At 39.6% G+C, this 23,458-nt stretch overlaps 1 protein-coding gene across 1 annotated transcript; it reads left to right on the plus strand.

Moving 5' to 3' along the window:
• The first annotated feature begins 2,205 nt into the window (after positions 1-2,205).
• Positions 2,206-20,970, plus strand: LOC117304046 (steroid 17-alpha-hydroxylase/17,20 lyase-like). Its single transcript, XM_033788525.1, has 10 exons — positions 2,206-2,377; positions 5,560-5,808; positions 7,070-7,249; positions 11,925-12,018; positions 12,850-13,008; positions 13,968-14,173; positions 14,906-15,034; positions 17,898-18,134; positions 19,168-19,266; positions 20,033-20,970. Exons 2-10 carry the CDS (start codon positions 5,592-5,594, stop codon positions 20,284-20,286), a joined length of 1,575 nt encoding a protein of 524 aa, XP_033644416.1. The 5' UTR covers positions 2,206-2,377; positions 5,560-5,591; the 3' UTR covers positions 20,287-20,970.
• Positions 20,971-23,458: the final 2,488 nt, after the last annotated feature.

Here is a 23,458-nt window from a genome sequence, read left to right on the forward strand (position 1 = left end):
AATCAAATTCGTGGAAAACTACGTCATTTCAGAGGGAGTCCTTTACTCACAATGTTCGGTACCAAGTAAGTTTTTAGGCTGATACATATTTTGAGTAATTACCAAACGTGTACAGTGCCTTTAAGGCATGATGCCTCTAAAAGAAACACCCTCACTTCCTGGGCCATCGAATTCTCTGAAATAACGGTGAACTCTATTTCTGTAGATGCCACGAATTGAAACTGAACATGAAACCCGGATGCCATGAAGAAGCTTAGATCCGTATGATTTCAGTAAGGGCCGGATGGATGTTTGATTGTTTGCCGGGAGTTTGCTTGTTGAACTTCACTCCGGTAGCTTGGTGGCATCGGCATTGACCCGAAAAATGGAGGCACATTAACTTGAACCATTAGTACGAAACAAATTATGTGAAATATAAACTCAGACAATTTCCTGTGGCGTGTGGTTATTTGGAAATGATGAGTAACGGTTTTTTATTTCAAGAACGTTAAGTAAACATAGTATATTTATTGAAATTTAATTCCGTGGCTAGTCAATTGTGATAACAATAATCACAAAACCATGGGCGTCAATCGGGGGGGGGGGGGGGCAGGGGGACATGTCCCCCCCCCCATCTTTTGGAGGGCGGGGGACACATTATCAAATGTCCCCCCCCCCCACATCTTTATGACCACCTTTATCCTGAAGCCCAAGTATTGAACTTTGTAAGACCAGATGCCTGACGAGCATTAATCATGAGGGCAAATGATGACACAACTTTTTGAAGGGTGGGGACACTATATCAAATGTCCCCCCTCGAAATTGGCCCAAGATTGCACCACAGAGCATCTAAAATGCAGAATTTTCCCGGGCCCTTCAGCGGGCCCCATGCCGTACAGGCTTCTCACACGAATACTTCATCGTACCCAGATATGCACCTCCCCCTTGAAAGAGTGGAAGGGACGCCTAATCACCCTGACAAAGTCACCCCCTTACAAAGTCACCCTCTTACAAAGTCACCCCGTGCAAAGTCATCCCCGTTAATTACAATGTCACCCCTTAAAAGGTCACCCCCTTAAAAAGTCACCCCCTTAAAAAGTCACCCCCTTACAAAGTCACCCCTTACAATATCATCCCTGACAAAGTCGCCGGCCCTTACATTAAAAAGTCACCCCCTTACAAAGTCACCCGTGCAAAGTCACCCCTTACAAAGCCACCTCCTTAAAAAGTCATCCCTTACAAAGTCATCCCCGTTACAATGTCACCCCTTACAAAGTCACCCCCCCCTTACAAAGTCACCCTCTTACAAAGTCACCCCGTGCAAAGTCATCCCGTTACAATGTCACCCCTTACAAAAACACCCACTTAAAAAGTCACCCCCTTACAAAGTCACCCCTTACACTATCATCCCTGACAAAGTCACCCCTTACAAAGCCACCTCCTTAAAAAGTCACCCCTGACAAAGTCATCCACGTTACAATGTCACCCCCTTACAAAGTCTCCCCCCCTTACAAAGTCACCCTCTTACAAAGTCATCCCGTTACAATGTCACCCCCTTACAAAGTCACCCCCTTAAAAAGTCACCCCCTTACAAAGTCACCCCTTACAAAGTCACCCCTTACAATATCATCCCTGACAAAGTCACCCCTTACAAAGTCACCTCCTTAAAAAATCACCCCTGACAAAGTCACCCCTTACAAAGTCACCTCCTTAAAAAGTCACCCCTTACAAAGTCACCCCGTTACAATGTCACCCTGACAAAGTTGCCCCCTGATAAAGTCACCCCTTTACAAAGTCAACCCTTACAAAGTCACCTCCTTACAAAATATTTGCAGAATTATGTTTTTTTTTGCTAAACTTATTGTATTGTTTTATTTCATGTTCTTTTGTTCTGAAAAAAAAAAACGTGGATCAAATTAACCATTGAAATTGGTCAACATTACAAAGAGTTGTTGTTTTATGCATATGTTTGAAGACGTGATGAGAGTACTAGTTTTTGACAGAATTATCAAAGGTGTCAAGTGACTTTAAAATAAACATGATGAAACCATGAGACAGTGTATCCTGTAACATTCATTGAAATGAACACATTGTGTATGTTTCATTCAAAACCAAATCCGTCTCATGTCACCCCCCCCCCCCCCCCCCCCCCACGATGCACATTACAGCATTCTCCACCTACGGGTCACCGAAGCGTGGTTTCCCTAAAAACAACACAGCGAATCCGCTACATGCAAGGCACATGGTTCAGACAGCGAGTATTTCACCGTGTACACCAAAATCGTATAAAAGCTTCCAGCTGAAACTGAACCGGGCATACAGCCATACAGCTACACTTCGCGTAAGATAGCAGTTACAGAAATCTACCACTCTCTGTGTGAATTTCAAGATTAAAACTGTAAGTAAACAGCTACTTTACTTGGAATTCTTTTGTGAATTATGTTTATAGGAATGTTCATGAATGTTGCCTGTCTATACCTCCATGGTTATAGTGATGAATGAAAACAAAGCCCATGCATGTAGGCCCATTTTATTTTTAATGTTACACTGGACATGCAGGAAAAAGATGCCGCCCCTTTTTCACAATAGGACCAATGATTGTGGTGTTATGTTTTAGTTGTAACATGGAGGTAGAATGGTGAAAAGTTGGTTAATCAATGCGTCTTTGTGATTATACTTCTTCAATGATTTCGAATACACTAATGGAAACGTTTCCGTATGGCGCCACCACTTTTTCATTCGATATGAAATAATATAGTATCTAATTTACCTCAAAGAGATATCCCTTTTTGTAAAAATGAGGGTAAAAGTGGTGGCGCCATACGGAAAGTTATCCAACAAGTGGAGTCATTATAAATCTTACTATGGTGGAACGAATAAAAGGTAGAGGATTAGATAGGTCTACTACGCGCGATCGTACTTCGATGATCTCACACTCGCCATACATATGTACATCAACACCGACTTAGTTTGTTTTCAAATTATTTGTAGTACATGGCTGTTGTGAGTATGAAATTGTTTTAAATATTGTAATAATACACAAGTTATTATAATGTCATTATTTGGCTTGTCATTGATGCATAATTGAGGAATAAGTACACTGTTCTAATACCTCGAGCACACACACAACAGCAATGGAAGTTAGCGCTGTGTAATATTATACCGTAATACCATGGTAATACCAAAGAACCCATTACTGGATTACTGTGCGGTAATACATTGTGAGACCACCATAGGGCATAAACCCTAACTGAAGGACATCGAGGAATGCACAAGGCTTGCAAGGTACTTCGTGTACCACCAAAAGTTGACACCTGTGACATCAATGCATACTGGGATGTCTGTGTAAGACCTTGATACTAAAAACCGTGGTACAACCATAGACGGAAAAGTTTCCGTATCCTGCCACCAGTTTTTCATTCGTTATGTAGTATCTAATTTACCTTATTGAGATATTCATTTTGGTAAAAGTGGGTGAAAAGGTGGTGGACGGAAATCTTCCCCAAAAACTTTTACACGGAGACATTTTGCTAGGATTTGGAAAGTGTGAAAAATGTTTCCTCGAGGTTCGATCTGAGATCTTAGATCAATATCTTTATAAAAAACTTATGTCTTAAGACGCTCTTAAGTTTTGTAGTTGCCTTTGGTTTGATGGCCTGACTCCCCTGCTGTCAATCTTTCAAGACACCGAGAAGTTTAAATTTCTTGGAAGAATTTATAATAAAAACAAACTTTTCAACATTATCAACATACTTGGAAGTGAAATAATTCTCAAGAATAATGCTCTCTTTCGAAAGCTGCGGTACTTCTAACAATTCAAGTAATTTTTTTAAAGCCATTCATGTAAAGGCAGTGGACACTATTGGTAATTACTCAAAATAATTATTAGCATAGAATCTTTCTTGGTGACGAGTAATGGGGAGAGGTTGATGGTAACAAACATTGTGAGAAACGGCTCCCTCTGAAGTGCCATAGTTTTCGAGAAAGAAGTGATTTTTCACGAATTTGATTTCGAGACCTCAGATTTAGAACTTGAGGTCTCGAAATCAACCAGCTAAACGCACACAACTTCGTGTGACAAGGGTGTTTTTTCTTTCATTAATATCTCACAACTTCGATGACCGATTGAGCTCAAATTTTCACAGGTTTGTTATTTTATGCATGTATGTTGAGATACACCAACTGTGAAGGCTAGTCTTTGACAATTACCAATAGTGTCCACTGCCTTTAAGAGTGATAACCAAGCGTAAACCTTCGTTGTAAATGACATCTTAGATGTTTGGCAAAAAACTGAGCCCCCCCTCCCATTTGGGGGGGGGGGGGGTCAAATATTGGCCCCTATAACCACACCTGGTAGCAAGCAATCTAGAAGACCGTTACCTTTTAATGTAAACAAAAGAAACACAGGAACACAGCAGGTGAGGTTTGTCACTGTATAGCGAGCTTCTTTCCCAATAAAAGGCAAGATATTTTATGACAGTTCGTGACATACTTGGAATAGTTGACGCAAGAGCTAGTTCTGTTATCTCCACGCCTCGGTGGTGGCTCGATGTGCTTCGGCTGGTAAGCAATTGGGGTTGCTGTTAAGAAGACCAGTCAGTATAATTATTTTTTTAGAGTAATGGACACTTGTTGTGATAATCGTAACCCTCCATCCTACATCCTACCGTTTACTTTTTTTTTCCCCAGCTATAAATGAACACTGATTAAACTACTCGCAAGTCCTCGTATTTTAGCTGTTTCCTGGTAGATTTAAAGGCCTTGACACCTTTGGTGTCAAAGACCGGTATTCTCACTTGGTGTATCCCAACATATGCATATACGGCTTATAATTGGTTTGCGGTAACGCCTTGTGTGTATCTATTTGCCAGGTGGAGTTTGTTCCATAGGGAACTGTTTTCTCTATTACTACTCACTATACAACAGCCGAGTAGATTTTCTGAATTTGGGAGACTTCTAAGTTCTGAAAAGAATTGTCGTGCCTTTTAATTACTACCTGTGCGGAGTTAGAAAACCAGCCGGGACTACTACTTTATAAAGGCACTAACATCATTGGCAATTCCTCAAAATAATTTGAGCATAAAATCTTACGATAAAATGGAGAGCTGTTGATACAACCTGTTGTTGGAAACGACTCCCTCTGAAGTAACTTGGTCTTTAAGAAAGAGGTAATTTCTCACTCAAAATAATAAAAGACTTCAGCTGAAGACCTTTATTACGCATCTGAAAGCACGTAAACTTGTACTACAAGGGTGTTTTTTCTTTCATCATTCTCTTATTATGCATATTCGATGACTAATTGAGCAAACATTTCCACGGGTTTGTTATTTTATGCAACGTTGGGACGCACAAGGTGAGAATGCTGGTTTTTGACAAGCGCCAAAGGTGTCCAGGGGTCGATTTCACAAAGAGTTAGGACTAGTACTAGGAGATATATTGCATGGATAGTCCTAAGTTAGGACGAGTAACTGGTCCGAACTCGAGATAAGACTAGTCCTAACTCTTTGTGAAATCCACCCCAGTGTCTTAAAACTTTTATTGGATTTTTTATTAACTTCACGGTTGTTCTCATTATATCAGGAAGTTGTTTAAAGAAAGCGGATCTATAAACCATGGTCATCGTAACAGCGGCGGCAACGGCCGCCATGGCCGGAGCAACAGTGTTGTCCGGAACAACCCTTGCTCTTGTCTTCAGCACAATCTGTCTGATTGCTGTGGTCATCTCGATGACCCATCAGCATCAGCATCATCGGCACCATCATCATCACAGGAGACTTGCTAACTTTCCAGGAGGACCCCACAGGGTACCTCTCCTTGGAAACATCCCAAGTAAGTCCAGCCGTCGAGTTCACCAAACTCTTTCTAAAATCTTTTACCACGCTGTCACCATCTTGGTCATGTTCCCTGTTTCCATATACATGTTACAGTAATGAATGCTAACATTCATTGCGCAGACATGGCACCAGGCTATTATTTCGTCCAGCCTCAGTTTGGTTACAATGGAGTAAAATCAAGATGGCCACACCGTGATAAAGGTCTATAAATACCCCAATCACACCGAACTCGTTCCTACTACGTTTTGAAAAATGTAGTCTTGGTGCAAGGCGTTGCTATTTACACTATCACTCAACTATCGCGATCCCCAGCTAGCTCCTACTCGCCGCGCACATAACTATCGTCTTGCAGCAAGACTACATCTTTCAGAAAGGAACTCGTTGCCTTGGATCGGGCGAGTTGGTCTTTTGAAAAGCAATTATGCCTCGACATTGTACGGTTTTCCGTTTTGCGTCACGAACTAACACGGTCGGCCATTTTGAGGAGTCAAAATTTTGACTCGGGAAATGAAATAATTGTGGGTTAAACAAAGAACAAATTTACTAAAGGGGGGACATGAACCATGACATTTGTTGAGAAAAGAGCCCGAACTTTATTGGAATTGTGGATAACTACTGAGGCAATAATACAATCAGTCCATGGTCAATCAACCTTTTCCAAATTGCTTTTTGATTATAGAAAATAAATCTAACTTCACTTGGAGGTATATGGTCATACAAAGTTGTGATCAACATAATGGTGTTCTACAGGTAAACTTAAAAATAAAATATTACAACAAAGGTCATTCTGTACAAATTTCTGCTGAGCAAAAAAACTGTCGCAGTCTTTTCACACGATTCATGCATGAAACGCTTTCAGATTCAAAAGTTTTTGGGTGAAAAATTGTCCGAACAAAATAGTTTACAATATAAACAGCTGCTGTACTTTGTTATGGTCATCAAGAAAGTTTTTATGGTCATTAATTATTGGAGTACTTACGAATCTATGACCCTACCTTATAACCTTTACTCTCAAATTATACTTCTACAGATTCCTCTAGTTTCTCCCTCCAATGCACAGTGTATATATAATGTTCAATTTGTCTGGTTCTTCACTTTTATTACGGCGTCTTGCACGGCACATCATACCAGTTTAGCTTTTACCAGCTGATAAAGGGATTACTTCATCAAGTATCAAGACAGTATCAAGAGTGTTGTATTATATTTTGCACATATCAACATCTTCATTCATTCAACTGTTTGTTTTGCGTCAACAGTTTTGGCCAGCACCGACACACCTTACGTAACATGTACAGAGCTAGCCAAGAAGCATGGCGACATCTACTCCTTGAAGCTTGGTGATGAATGGTTTCTAGTACTGAACTCAACAGAAACAATCAGAGAAGCCTTCTTAGATTTTAGCGAGGAGTTTGCCGGCAGGCCTATGCTCTACTCAAGTAAGTTTTTAAAAGCATGTTAGATCTTTTCAAGTGAGTTTAGGCACAGAGGCCGATTTCACAAAGCAATAAAACTCATCCCATAGTGATTTCTTGTATTGTGACATCACACTTTACTTAGCAACTACGATTGATTTGCAGTTATAAGATCAATCTTAGCTCTATGTGAAAGTCGGCCCCGGACACTTTTGGTAATTGTCAAAGACAAGTGTTCTCACTTAGTGGGTTCCAACATTTTGGCTCAATTTGTCAACAGAATATTGAGATAAAACATCCTTTTTGCATATTGTGGGCTTTCAGAGGCTTTAAAGGGCTTCAAGCCTTAGGTATTTTTATTTGAGTGAGAAATAACCTTCAAAACTAAGTTTCAGAGGGAGCCGTTTCATCACAATGTTTTTACCACCAACGCAACAGCTCTTCATTACTCGTTACCAAGTAACTTTTTATGTTGATAATTATTTTGAGAAAATTACCAAAGGTGTCCAGTGCCTTTAAAGGTATTATTTTACATGAATTCTAGAGCAGATACTGTTCTTAATTTTGTCATCCACCGATAGGCGTACATTAATTCAAGAGAGTTTTCCGTATTCTGGCTCTATTGGAGTGAGTTTCCGCATTTTAAAAGTATTTGTAAAGCTGACAAAATTAGTCCAGGTCTCTCAGAGTGTTTTTTGTCATCAACCACATCCATGAAATCAAGTGAGATTTCCGCATTCATAGCCCTAGTAAACTTTCAAGGAGTTTCCGCACTCCTTTTCTTAAAAGGTATTATCCAGGATTTGTAGAGCTTACCAACATGAAGGCAGTCTCGCAGACAGTGTTTTTCTTTTTTGTGTCATCAAACCATATACATAGGCCCAATCATGAAATAGTAAGCATGGGATGTTTTGGTGTGAAACCGTTGTGTGAGCCAAGAGAAACGGTTAAAACCATGCACGCAAGCTTTCAATTGTTCTTAACGTTGGTTGTAAGTTACAACCAATAAAGTTAGGAACCAAAATGAACCGTTGCGTGTTTTTTTGTAAGGTTTCGAATACAGTTTTCTTGAACCAAAACTAGTTTGTTCGTGTTTTTTGCAAGGTTTCGAATACAGATTTCTCGAACCAAAATACGCTGTTTCGTGTTTTTGTAAGGTTTCGAATACAGTTTTCTTGACTATGACTTCTATATTTCAAAGACAATTTATGTTTTTTTTGTGTTTTTTACCATGTATTTAATACTAAAAAGATTCGCTTCAAAAGATGCGGAATGTCACAGGTTGACCTTCAAAACACTTTCCATGCGAATCGAGACATTTCCTTGATTGAGCATTTCAACAAATGGACAGTTTATGGGGAGGCCATGGTTTATTTCCTGTAGATTATGTTTTGCCTACTCCAGCCCCTCCATCCACTCAAGGTTTAAATGCACTGTACACTATTGACAAACTCAAAAGAATTGTTAGCATAAAAAACTTACTTGGTAACTCCTTCTGAAGTAAAGTAGTTTTTTGCCAAAGAGGTAATAATTCTCACTCAAATAACGAAAGACTTCAGTTGAAGCCATTTTAAGCCCTCTGAATCTGAAGTGTTGTGCATCAAGGTTATTTTTTCTTTCATTACTCGTGCAACTAAGATGACCTATTGAGCCTAACGTTCAAAGGTATGTTATTTTATGCATTTTATGTTGGAATATACACCAAGTGGGAAATTTGAAGATTACCAAAGGTGTCCAGCCGTCGATTTCACCAAACTCTTCCTAACTTAGGATTAATCTTATGACTTAGGACGGGATCAGTTCCGTATCCAAATACGTAGGACGCATTGAACTCATCCTAAGTTAGGACGGGTTACTCGTCCGAACTCGAGTTAGGATTAATCCTAGAGTTTCGTGAAATCGGCTGCAGTGCCTTTAAATCTCCATGCTTTAAACAAATTGATGGCGATTGGGGTTTATCTATCTGGGGTGGAAGAGCCCTTTTGTCTGTTGTTTAAACTGCGATGTATTGGATTAAGTTTATAGTCCTTTATGTCACTGTCGTATGTCACACCATAGCTCTGCATGATCACACCCTTGCTCTATGGGCACACAGTAGTGTTGGAATGTCACCCATTGTTGAGATTGACAATCTGAGGAAGTAGTGAATGATACAGGAACAGCTCATGCAGTTTTTATATTTATTTTTTAAAGGCACTGGACACCTATGGTAATTGTCAAAGACCAGTCTTCCCACTTGATGTACAGTATCTCAACATGTATAACATAATGCATAAAATAACAAACCTGTAAAAATTGACTCGAAATTGCAAGAGATGATGAAATAAAAACACCCTGTTTGCACAAATTCGCTTCTTTTCAGATGCCTCAAAAGGCTTTAGGCCTAAACTATTTTATTGTTTGAGTGAGAAGTAACCTCTTTCTCAAAAAAAACAAATAACTTCAGATGAAGCCGTTTCTCACAATGTTTTATATTAACAACAGCTCTTCGTTGCTCGTTACAAAGTAAGATTTTATGCTAACATGTATTTTGAGTAATTCAAATAGTGTCCAGTGCCCATTAAAGGCAGTGGACACTATTGGTAATTGTCAAAGACTAGCCTTCACAGTCGGTGTATCTCAACATATGCATTAAATAACAAACCTGTGAAAACTTGAGATCAATCGGTCTTCGAACTTGCGAGATGATAATGAAAGAAAAAAACACCCTTGTCACACGAAGTTGTGTGCGTTTAGATGGTTGATTTCGAGACCCCAAGTTCTAAATTTGAGGTCTCGAAATCAAATTCGTGGAAAATTACTTCTTTCTCATAAACTATGGCCCTTCAGAGGGAGCCGTTTTTCTCAATGTTTTATACCACCAACCTCTCCCCATTACTCGTCACCAAGAAAGGTTTCATGCTAAAAATTATTTTGAGTAATTACCAATAGTGTCCACTGCCTTTAAAGTGCTACCCATACCTCCATATTACAGTCCTACGATGGTTTACTGAACGACTACCGAGTAGAGATTTCAGATTTCAATTTACATTGATTTAAATTAAGGGTCCATTCAGAAATTTGCCACATTTTGTTATGTTATGCATATGCTGGGAACCACTAAGTGAGAATACTCAGTGGTCTTTGACAATACTGTTTTACCGACATTGTCCAGCGCCTTGTGTCCACAAGGCCGTGTTCGTTCATAAGTGGATAGCTATTAAAGGGTGTATGTACTTTTTCCTAACAAAAAACACAACGTCCACAGATTGACATTAAACTTACACAGTTTGAAGATTATGATAGTAGAAAGCTTCCCTTACTGGTGCTGTAGTTTTTGAGAAATGAGTAAAAGTACTAATTTGCGTCTCAGTTTTAGCATGTAAAAACGTATTGACCAGTTATGATATGGTTTTGGTATAATATCATAACTGGTTAAGGGGATTTTACATGCTAAAATAGTTTTGGTCTCATGAGACCAAAACTATTTTGTGACTTGTTTTACCCATTTCTCAAAAACTGCACAACCTTAGTTAGTAATATTTGAAGGGAAGCTTTCCAATATCATTATCTTCAAACCCTGAAATTTTAATGTAAATCTGTGGACATTTTGAAAAAGTACCCGAATCCTTTAAAAGAAAAAACTTGCATATCGCAAAATCTCACCAACGAATATTATTGGTGTCAAGGTTAAAGGATGTGTTGTGTGACATCTTAACAAAAGGGTTCAGGCTTTTACCACGGTGGTTGTGTTTTCTTTTATTGAATATGGGCACACACAGTAGTTTAAAAGCTATTCAAACATTTCCTTGAATACACTACAGTCATCGCTGTCCGCATAACAAACAACGGTCAAAAATGAGTAAACATAAGTAAAGGAACGGACGCCACCGCTTTGTCATCAATAAAAAATGTCTACTATTTACATAAATAAGTCACCTATGAGTATACATATCAATGTGGGATTATTTATTACAGGTTTTCCCGACCGATTTCAACAAGAATTCACCCATTTTAACACCTTGTTCGTTCAATTTCGTTTCAAAATGAACGCTCCGTTGAATCAGCATTCACAGTCAAAAGGAGTTATTAAATTTCACCAGTTTGGCATTCATTTGTCATATGAGATCATTCTGTTTCATTAAGCCCGCAAGATTCATTAATTTTCGGTAAGACCAGCAGCTGCGGCAAGAGCTGGGGTCGATTTCTCAACGAGTTAAGACTAGTCCTAACTTAGGACTAGTCCTAGGTGATGAACAAAACGTGTGGCTAGTCCTAAGTTAGGACGAGTAACTCGTCCGAACTCGAGATAACACTAATCTTAACTCTTTGTGAATTCCACCCCAGGTCAACTATTTCATTTCATCAAACTAGTAGCGTCAGTCTTTTTCTACAGATTTGTTTTCATGGTGACTGTGCCATCAGAGTCTCTGACCTGACCTGGTTCCTCCTATATCAGGGTGGTTGAAAATGAAACTAGGTCGGGGGGGGGGGGCGTGGGGCAAGCTTATTATCACCCATACGCTCTTGCAGTGCGCTCTTGCATATTCAAGATCGCACACGTATTTACGGAACGAGCGGTGTTCTGGAAGTAATGAGAAACTGGTGTGTCGGGAACCATAAAGACTGTTATCAATGATTTGTTTATGGCGAACTTGCTTCATAATTCAACAAAATGGCGGAGCTAACATGAATAAATGTGTGTTATTTTCACCACCAGCCGACGCGCTCTCTGAGAATTTTAAAGACATTTCCTTCACCGATTACTCACCGGAGTGGGTTCATCATCGAAAATTCTTCTCCTCGTCTTTAAGGTGAGAACAAAGACAATCTCAGACTATCAAGAAACATTTTAGTTATCGTTCTAAATTCAGTTTTATTTTAGTTTGTTTGAAAGTGGTCGCCGTGGTCCAGTGGTTAGACTGCAGGACTTGCAATCATGAGTGTATGGATTCGAATCCTACCAATAAAGACAATTTAATATTAGACTGAAAGAAACACAAGTTATCATTCTTAACTAAGTTTTATTCTATTATTTTTTGAAAGTGGTCACCTAGGTCCAGTGGTTAGACTGAAGTACTTGCAATCCAGAATTTAAGGGTTCGAATCATACCAATAAAGACATTATCCTCAGATAACAAGAAACATTTTAATTATCATTTTTAAATCCAGTTTTATATGTATATCTTTAAAGTGGTCACCTTGGTTCGGTGGTAAGACTGCAGTGGGGGTGGATTTCACAAAGGTAGTCCTAACTTAGGACTAGTCCTAGGCAATGCTAAGAGATAGGACCAGTCCTAAGTTAGGATGAGTTACTGTTCCTAACTTAGGACCAGTCCTATCTCTTAGCATTGCCTAGGACTAGTCCTAAGTTAGGACTACCTTTGTGAAATCCATCCCAGGACTTGCAGTAACGAGTGTAGGGGTTCGAATCCTACTAGTAAAGACAATATTCTACTCGGCACATAAGAAACATATAGTTATCGTTTCAAATTGTTATTCTTGTTCTTTTGAAAGTACCATTAGTTTGATTTGAGTCATCTCGAGTAGCTTATTTGCATTATAGACATAAATGTCGAGTTGAAATCAGAGTTGATAAGTTGACTTCAACTTATCTGGTTCCTTTTTCTTCTCATGACGTTTAGGAGTTTTACAGGAGGCAATAGACTTGAAGCCATCGCACACGAACGTCTCGGTGAACTGGAGAAATATCTAGATGCGCGTCTTGGCCAGGAGGTCTACGCAACCACAGTAATTGATATCGCCATACTCGGTATCCTCACCCATATATCATTCGGTTACGAGTAAGTTGAACCTTTGAGTATTTTTCTTAATCAGTTGTTATTAAAGACACTTGACACTATTGGTAATTACTCAAAATAATTGTTGGCATAAAAACTGTACTTACTTGGAGAGCTGTTGATAGTATAAAACATTGTGAGAAACGGCCCCCTCTGAAGAAACGTAGTTTTCGAGAAAGAAGTAATTTTCCACGAATTTGATTTCGAGACCTCAAGTTTAGAATTTGAGGTCTCGGAATCAAGCATCTGAAAGCACACAACTTCGTGTGACAAGGGTGTTTTTTCTTCCATTATTATCTCGCAACTTCGACGACCGATTAAGTTCAAAATTTCACAGGTTTGTTCACCTTTGAGGTCTGCTGTTCTCTTAATCGGTAATTCTTAAACACTAAGTTCTGCTTCTTTTGAGTGTCATCGACTACTTTTGAAATGCTTGGCCATGATTGGGCACATCTCACAACATTCTCGTTTGCTGCCATCATGGCCCATTTTTATAGAGCTAATTAAGCAGAAAATACTGCTTTAAAAATCTCTGCTTAGCACTAGTGAGTAGGATGCCAGTCACAAATTGTACATGTGACTTGGTATTTTGGCTGGTAACCTTATTCTGGTAAGCTTATTTTGTGCTTAAGCAGCTCTATAAAATTGGGCCCAGATCTTCCAGGCAGCACTGCCCCTTAAGTTCTATATTTAGAAAGGAATAACATGAAAATAACTGGTGTTAGTTGTCAGATGAAAAGGATGTTTTATTCTAGCTCTTTTCTTTAATGGAGCCTTCACATCATTCCAGCATGCCTGGAATTACAAAGAGGTCATGTCCTCCGTTGCCCTGCTCTTTGCCTTGGTGCCTACTCAGAAGTTTCCCATTTCACAAAGACTTTCAGATTTTCGAATAACATAAGGGTTTAGAGAACTTTATGCAGATTTATTAACTTTTCACTTAAACATTTTCATCCAATCAGAAATGACGACATACACGAGCAGATGATGAGATTGATTCCTGGTGATGTAGCGATGCTTGTGATTGGTAAACGCATGGCTGTGGATGTATTTGCCTTCATGAAACACGTCTCAAGAAAAGAGAAGAAATTCATCAAGGCAGTCAGTGCCCAGTTCAATGGCCTCATTAATGCAGAGGTGCAACGTCATAAGGAGACCTTTGACCCAAGTAAGTATAATCTGAAGACACGAAGACTATAATCTGGCGTGTCACGGCCTAGCTTTTAAGAGCACCAGATTCAAGCTCTGGTGTTTCTGATCAGCAGAGTGTGGGTTCGAGTCCCGGTCGTGACACTTGTATCCTTAAGCAAGACACTTAACCATGATTGCTTCGTGAAGTTGGGAAGGTAGTGCTTTCAGCTCTACCAGCCAGGCTTCTGGTGGATGATACCTAAGCCTGCATTCGTATATGGACTGTGAAGGGGAACACTGTTTCAGCCCCAGGAGTAGGTGGCAATGGCCCCTGGAAAAACAAAGAATTTGATTGTGGCCCACACCTTGGCAGGCCTTGTGTGCCAGGCGACTTGCATGAAAAAAGACGTAAGGTCTTTGTCAAACGAGGCAACTTTTACAGGCAACTTGGAGGCAACCACCAAGTTGCAGGACCACTTTGGTAGCACACGAGTAATTTTTCAGACAATGTCTCACGATCCCCGAGGAAAATCATGTGAACAATCGAATGTGAATGGATTTAGCTCGGTGTACAGGCCCATGTCACAAGGGACAATTTACAGGCAACCAGTTTCCGAAATAATGTTTTGATAATTTTTCTCATTTTATATCTCAGTACTATATCGATAAAATCCAATCTATAGGTTCTATATAACACTACCTGTATTCTATAGAATCAACAAAATAGTGATCGATCTTTTAACAACCTCGTACCCTTGATTGATTACAGTGAACACCCGAGACATGATAGATGAGCTGATAAAGTCACAGAAAGAAGCGAAGGATAGCGGCGAGAGCGATCTGGACTTCTTCTCGGATACGCACCTGGCTCAGACCATTGGAAACATCCTCGTTGGAGGTAGGTATAAATGTACAGGCCTTAGTTTTCGTCCTTGAAGGGGCACTGTGCTGCTTCGTTTTTTTCGAAAGGGCAAGGTCACTAAGGCATTTCCGTCTAGGTAAAGGGCAACATATGAGTAAATAAACAGGCCTTGAAGGGGCACTGTGTTGCTTCGTTTTGTTGTAAAGGGCAAGGTCACTAAGGCATTTCCGTCTAGGAAAAGGGCAACATATGAGTAAATAAACAGGCCTTGAAGGGGCACTGTGTTGCTTCGTTTTGTTGAAAGGGCAAGGTCACTAAGGCATTTCCGTCTAGGTAAAGGGCAACATATGAGTAAATAAACAGGCCTTGAAGGGGCACTGTGCTGCTTCGTTTTGTTGTAAAGGGCAAGGTCACTAAGGCATTTCCGTCTAGGAAAAGGGCAACATATGAGTAAATAAACAGGCCTTGAAGGGGCACTGTGTTGCTTCGTTTTGTTGAAAGGGCAAGGTCACTAAGGCATTTCCGTCTAGGTAAAGGGCAACATATGAGTAAATAAACAGGCCTTGAAGGGGCACTGTGTTGCTTCGTTTTTGAAAGGGCAAGGGCACTAAGGCATTTCCGTCTAGGTAAAGGGCAACACTATGAGTAAATAAACAGGCCTTGAAGGGGCACTGTGCTGCTTCGTATTTTTGAAAGGGCAAGGTCACTAAGGCATTTCCGTCTAGGTAAAGGGCAACATATGAGTAAATAAACAGGCCTTGAAGGGGCACTGTGTTGCTTCGTTTTTTTGAAAGGGCAAGGTCACTAAGGCATTTCCGTCTAGGTAAAGGGCAACATATGAGTAAATAAACAGGCCTTGAAGGGGCACTGTGCTGCTTCGTTTTTTTGAAAGGGCAAGGTCACTAAGGCATTTCCGTCTAGGTAAAGGGCAACATATGAGTAAATAAACAGGCCTTGAAGGGGCACTGTGCTGCTTCGTTTTGTTGTAAAGGGCAAGGTCACTAAGGCATTTCCGTCTAGGTAAAGGGCAACATATGAGTAAATAAACAGGCCTTGAAGGGGCACTGTGTTGCTTCGTTTTTGAAAGGGCAAGGTCACTAAGGCATTTCCGTCCAGGTAAAGGGCAACATATGAGTAAATAAACAGGCCTTGAAGGGGCACTGTGCTGCTTCGTTTTTTTGTAAAGGGCAAGGTCACTAAGGCATTTCCGTCTAGGTAAAGGGCAACATATGAGTAAATAAACAGGCCTTGAAGGGGCACTGTGTTGCTTCGTTTTGTTGAAAGGGCAAGGTCACTAAGGCATTTCCGTCTAGGTAAAGGGCAACATATGAGTAAATAAACAGGCCTTGAAGGGGCACTGTGTTGCTTCGTTTTGTTGAAAGGGCAAGGTCACTAAGGCATTTCCGTCTAGGTAAAGGGCAACATATGAGTAAATAAACAGGCCTTGAAGGGGCACTGTGTTGCTTCGTTTTGTTGAAAGGGCAAGGTCACTAAGGCATTTCCGTCGAGGTAAAGGGCAACATATGAGTAAATAAACAGGCCTTGAAGGGGCACTGTGTTGCTTCGTTTTGTTGAAAGGGCAAGGTCACTAAGGCATTTCCGTCTAGGTAAAGGGCAACATATGAGTAAATAAACAGGCCTTGAAGGGGCACTGTGTTGCTTCGTTTTGTTGAAAGGGCAAGGTCACTAAGGCATTTCCGTCGAGGTAAAGGGCAACATATGAGTAAATAAACAGGCCTTGAAGGGGCACTGTGCTGCTTCATTTTTTTGAAAGGGCAAGGTCACTAAGGCATTTCCGTCTAGGTAAAGGGCAACATATGAGTAAATAAACAGGCCTTGAAGGGGCACTGTGTTGCTTCGTTTTTGAAAGGGCAAGGGCACCAAGGCATTTTCTTCTTGGTAAAGGGCACCCTATGAGTAAGTATACAGGTCTTGAAGGGGAACAGTGTTGCTTTGTTTTTAAAAAGTAAGGGCACCAAAGTAATTTCTTATAAATGGGCACCCTATTTGTAAATTTCTACCAGAGCATTTCAAGGGGATTAAGGCAATGACCAGGGGGCATGGAGGCAACCGCCTTCGTCGCCTCCGTGAAGTATCCGGCCTGTGCACAGGTGCACTTCTATAGAAATGGTCTCACTGAAACTTTGCAAAGGGCACCACAGCAAAAGCAGAGGGCATCACGGCAATTGATGTAGGGTGCTTTGGGTTGTTTTGAGGCATGTGTATAGGTCAATAACCGGAGAGAACATGCAGGCTTTAGCTGGCTCAGCAATGATAAAGCAAAAGTTTGTTCCTGTGTTTATTTATAAACGAGTGGTATCATATGACCGGAAGGTGTCAAGGACCTTTGGAAAAGGTTTGGTGTGGTCGAAATCCGCTGCAGATATACCTTTTCCTTTGGACGATATTTGGCCTTTAAGAATGACCATGAAAAAATACCCAACATACCATAAACTTAGCATCACCAATAATCATTTTATTCATGAAACGGTTTTCTAAGAGAAATTAACCTGGGGTCTAGGTTATATGTGAATAACTAGTTCTTATAATATGTTTCGTATTTTACAATAACTGTATCAATGTGTTTTCCATTAGTACCCTGTGGTCATTGGGCTGATAACAATCCTTTAAATCGTCCTCAGCTCCCTGGGGAGTAAACAGCTCTGTGCTGCCGAGGCGCTCTGAAGGTTTTTGCATTCACAATATCCACCTCTACACTCGCAGGTACCCATTAATTTATACACAAGTGTCATGACTGGCATTCGAACCCACACTCCGATAACTTAACCACCACAATTCGAGTGACAACTTATCCATTTTTACCCTATCAACATTCTGTCTAGAGATTTGGTGTGACAGACGCCATTTTTAATGTCAGCATTATTTGTTATACCCACAGGCGGCATTGGAACCACCCATTCCAGCTACTGGGCAATGGCTTGCATGGTTGAAAACCCCCATCTTCAAGAGAGGGTAGCTGACGTCGTCGAGGGCGCTGTTGGCCATCACCGTATGCCGTCGCTGAGCGACAGGGGCGCCTTGAAGTACATCGAGGCCGTTGCCATGGAGGCACTGAGATTCGCATCTGCTGCTCCCATTGGTGTTCCCAGGAAGGCAACCTGTGACGTCAATTTCCGTAAGTACTTCCTGTTGGGGTCACGGAGGAAGGAAGCGGTACCATCATGCAACGTCCAGTTTTCAAGAACGGAAATGGTTGCAAAGTTCATGAAACCTTTCTATTAGCCTTTTTTGAGATATGGTGGACTCTATAGAAATGCACTTTTTGGTTAGGGTACATGTCCATGTATTCAAAGAAATGTACCCAAACCACATAGTGTTTTAGTATTGTCATAACAATTTTCAAAATAGCTATTTTAGACATTTCTTTAGTGCAACGTCACAGCCCGAGTTTTTTTTTAAACCGAGGTTGCAAAACAATGGAAAGCCGTTACATGCAAAACACAAACAGATGGCTGCTGTTTTAACAATGTTTTTTTTTTTACAGCTTTGTTTAAGCAACCAATCATAGGAGATTTGTGTTTAGTTGGCAGTTTCGCAGAAAATGTTGAAACGGTTCACAACGTCAGTTAAATACCACTGTTGAATGTAATACTAATATAATATTCAGCCACCATCCATGCCAACCATTGAGGTTAGTTTATCAACGTTGGAACTATAATGCCCAACAGTTTCAGAGCTGGCAATCCATTTTAACATACATCCGGTTCTTATATTATCAGGGGAAGTGAACAGAAAGCTATTTACCCCCTCTGTCGATAGAGAAAGGTTTGTGGTTCATACTGGAACCCAGAAATCCACAACCCAAACTAATAATTGTACAATCTACTTAAAATGGTAAGCTCCCACGTCAAAAGGGGGACCTGCCGCTAACACCTTTTTTGAAACCGAACTTGTATAGACGATGTGACTTCTGACGTCACTCGAAAACCATAACATGATTCGCGCGCATACCGCCGGGCAAAACCTCTGTGTTTTGGCAGCCAGCTTGAAAGTGTATGCAATCTTACCACGACAACGCGTCTTTTTGCCCGGCGAAACATGACGCCAGATACGGTGTTTTGTCAACAGAGGGCGGTTTGAATGTAAACATAGGTCGTCTATATTCCGACTTGTTTTCTCAACAAACTTTGCTATTTTATTTGTTATAGGTGGTTACAAGATTCCAGTGGGAACGCCAGTGTTGTACAACATGTATGCTGTCCATTTTGACGAGAAGAACTTTGAGGAACCCTTTCAGTTCAAACCAGGTGAGAACCCGTGAGAAAGGTTGACGACCAATAGGGCAGGCTGGTCGAAACGTCGGTACACATTCAGAACACACTCCGCGGAAGTTCATTCATTTCATTCATTCATTCATTCATTCATTCATTCATTTTGGTTTTATTGAAAATACCAAACCTAAGACAAAAAATATTCAGTTAAAGGTAGATTGTTTCATATAATATGATGCCAGTAAATTGAAATAGAAGAATAAATAACAAGAACTACATAGAACAATCTACACAACATTAGATAGTATACAAATATTGACTGCTATGGTTAAAACTACGACTCCCGAGGTGGTCCCCGGAGCGTTCTATTTTCCCGAGGCGCAATGGAACGGTCCGGGGATCACCGAGGAAGTCGGGAGTTTTAACCATAGCACGAGTTAAAGGAGTCGGTATTTGTTTTATAACACCCCAACAGACTATCTATCATCTTCGTACACTGATTAGGTTCGAGGTGGGTAAAAAGACGTCTTGGTACTGCACGCCGAGTGATAGTTTTCGGACTATCACACGGCAAACGATGCACTATCAAACGGCCGCCGTCTAGTAAAACTAAGACATATCATGTGACGCGCTCTAAACCAATGAAAGGGCAGAATATTTGTAAGGGGTGTTATAATCCAAAACATACACTTGGTGTTACCGCAAACTGAATCTATTATTCTGTTAGAATTTGACGTTTCAATCAGTATCTTGAGATCATCTTCATCATTATTATTTATTGTTCAACTTGTTTATTTTTCAGAGCGTTTCATCAAGGAAGATGGCAACATCAAACACTCTCAGAGTTTCATGCCTTTCGGCGTTGGCCACCGTCAATGTCTTGGTAAGACACAGGGCGAAACCATTATGTATCTTGTCTACGCTTGGCTCTTCCAGAGGTACATCTTCACCAAAGTACCGGAGAATGAACACCAGTCGCTCCTCGTTCAGAATCCAGAGATACAGGCTGCGCGCTCTCCTAAACCATTCAAAGTCATTGTGCATAAGCGATATTAGTGTCATTTTTGAAAATCCTCCAGTGTGTGGCCCGATGTCAGGACATGCTGACAGTATTTGAGTTTTATTTTCATTGTCTTTAAGGAAAGGTACACGCTACTACGCGTGTTTGAGTAAATCCTGCTTGGGGAAACGCGGGAGGTTTTTTTTTATAAAATTCCTTTGTCGATGGCCCACTTGACTGAGTTAGAACGCTTGATGAGACTTTGGGAAGTTTATTATACTGACGGTGCTAGAAAATAAATATATTAAAGATTGTTTCTTCATTCAGGAGACTATATCATTTTCGTTTTATAACAAATCTTGACATGTCGTGAATATTTAATGAAATAAATAATTGAGATTTTGTTAACTAGTTCCATGAGTAGGATTTGAAACTGTGCACGGTTGAAGTGTTATTAGTAATTGTTTGCGGTAACATTGTGGTTTGCTGTGGATTTGTCAACCACCGGTTCTTTTCATTATTATGTCAGGATATCAATATGTCGGATGTCACTTCCAGAGGTCCGTACAAAAAATAATTTCACATGGTGCTACCGCAAACTTCACCTAAATTTAGATATCCATGAATTTGTGTAGATGATTTACAGTATGTTATAAGCGTGTGCTAATAAACAAATATTGACTGCTTCGAGTGCTATGGTTAAAACTATGACTCCCGAGGTGATCCCCGGAGCGTTCTATTTTCCCGAGGCGTCTAGCAAAACTAAGACATGTCATGTGACGCGCTCTAAACCAATGAGCAGGCAGAATACTTGCAAGGGGTGTTATAATACATTTTATCGTTGGGTGAATCTGAATAAGTCATTTGTCGATTGCAGGGTGATTTCTTCAAGAAAGTTAGAAGAGACTTTAGAGGAGTTAAAGTTTTTTAGAGGAGACAGGTAGTTTACGGCAAAAAAGAGAGAAAGGTGAAGTAAAAAAAAACAAAAATATTTTCTTTAATAAATCTGGAAGATATTAAACATTTATTTGAGTCTTATCCTATGTGAAAACAAATGCATGAATCTTTTACAAAGTTGGAATTGTTTGTGAAATTATGTGACAACACCCACGGTGTCAATTGAGAACCCCGGTTGTTGCAGTGTATATTGACAATTGGGTCAAAAAATCGAGCATAAAATTATCTTATTTGTTCATTATACTCCAAATTTAACCAATTTGTATTGATTGAAACAGACATTTTTCGAGCGAAAAGATTTACTTATGTATTTGTAATAGTAATTTATAAGTAGAATAAATAGCATGACTAGTTCTCAAAGAATATAATCTATTAGCAAAGTAGATTTACTAATGGTTTTTACCACAAACCAATTGGATACATAATATTAATGCATGCACTCACACAATTAATAACTATTTTAAACTTTATCTAAACGTAGCATAGCTCAAACAACATTTATTTATTTTTTCAATCGGACACAAATCTGCAATATTTGTTAAAATTGACACTATAGGTGTTAATATTACACTTAAATTTATCAAGATGCCTCGGTGTTCAATTCTTATCAACATTTATTTCCATTTTGGTCAAAAAATTAAAGTCACCTGGAAATAGATTTTTTTTCCCTTTCAAACATAAGAGTATATGCTTACGAACAATAAAACAACTTTTTTAGTAATTGTTTGTCACGATTTATATGTTTAAAATAATATATAAAGTTGTTTGGGGGGCTGACTCCGCCTACCCCTTTTGTGACGTCAATTTTGCCTGCATCGGTATAGTAAACACACGTGCAAAGTACATGTACGTCCAATTCGTGAGTTGGTACGTTTCAAAAAAGTTTTTTTCTGCATTCAGCAGCAATACACCGGGTCGGCATTGCCGGAAAAAACAAAAAAATCTATTTTTGGAATGTACAAACTCACGACTTAGTCCGTACATGTTCTTTGCAAGCGTGTTTACTCTACGCATTGCAGGCAAAGTCTGCCTCGATTGACGTCACGAACAGCGCCCTCTCGGGTCGGGGTCTAATCTTAAATTTGTAAATAACATGAGAACTAATTTTGTTAAACCTTAGTTAAAAGTTTATTCACATTCCACTCATCAAAACACATATATTAGTGACAAAAGCTTTATTTTGAATAAAATACCACTTCCAGGTGACTTTAAGTACAATAATTTGAGTCAGAGACAGTCCAGGGCAGATAAACAAAAACATAACTGAAAATGTAATTTAAAAATATATATTTAACAGGAACGGAACAAACCAATGGGACATTTACAGAAGCCAGAAAAAAAAACTTAAGTCTATGGTGTTAGTTTTGATGTTGTTCAGTGTATTACACCCATGTGTAAATTTGAGTCCAGTTGGTGCAGGACGGTATTGTAAACTAAGATATATTGTGTAGTAGTGTACATAGGTGCCATAGTAAGCGGTAATAAATTAAATCTCATATTGATCAGGTATTTTTGTGTGTGAAATCATTATGTATTATCTTTTTTTCCATGAACTATACATCTGATAAAGTTTGAATAATTTTAATAGCTAAAACAAACAGGCGCAATGAGCAACGCAAAAGCAAAACTTACTTTGGTGACAATCAGAATACACAATGTTTAAAAAAAAATATACAAAAAACACCGATTTTATTTCAAAAGATTATATGACCCACCTTCAATTTGGATTTTTTAATTTTGAATGGCTTCATAATATAACTTATATCTGGAAACAAATTAGTGCCACACGCAATTTTTGGGGGGTTTCTGGGTTGCTTCGTCAAAATTATTATTATTATGAAAATACGTAAAGTGTCACCTTCAATCAGTCAATCAGTTTATTTTGTCTAAAGTTTCAAAATAAAAGACAATGTCAATTGTAAGTTATCAGACACTGAGAAAAATAAGTATGGCAGTTCATAAAACTGTGGAGGGACCCGTGATAGTGAGTAAGGCTAGTAGGGTTTCGGGTCCCTGGCTAATAGCAAATCATTGAGCCGACAATCATTGTTTAGGCTTTGTGGAAGAAGACAGGGTAGAAAATAAATGTCCATTTTTATAGAAGGCGCAACCGCTTAACCAGCTCACAATACTTGATGGCATGAAATTACTGTCGGTTTTTGGAGTGGTGTACCCATGTAGAATGTATTAGAATGTTTTGTTCGGTCTTCTTTTTTTAAAGACAGTGAACACTATTGGTAGTTGTCAAAGACTAGCCTTCACAGTTGGTGT

Source organism: Asterias rubens, chromosome 20 (assembly GCF_902459465.1).
Source record: "Asterias rubens chromosome 20, eAstRub1.3, whole genome shotgun sequence".
In the NCBI taxonomy this organism is placed as follows: domain Eukaryota; kingdom Metazoa; phylum Echinodermata; class Asteroidea; order Forcipulatida; family Asteriidae; genus Asterias; species Asterias rubens.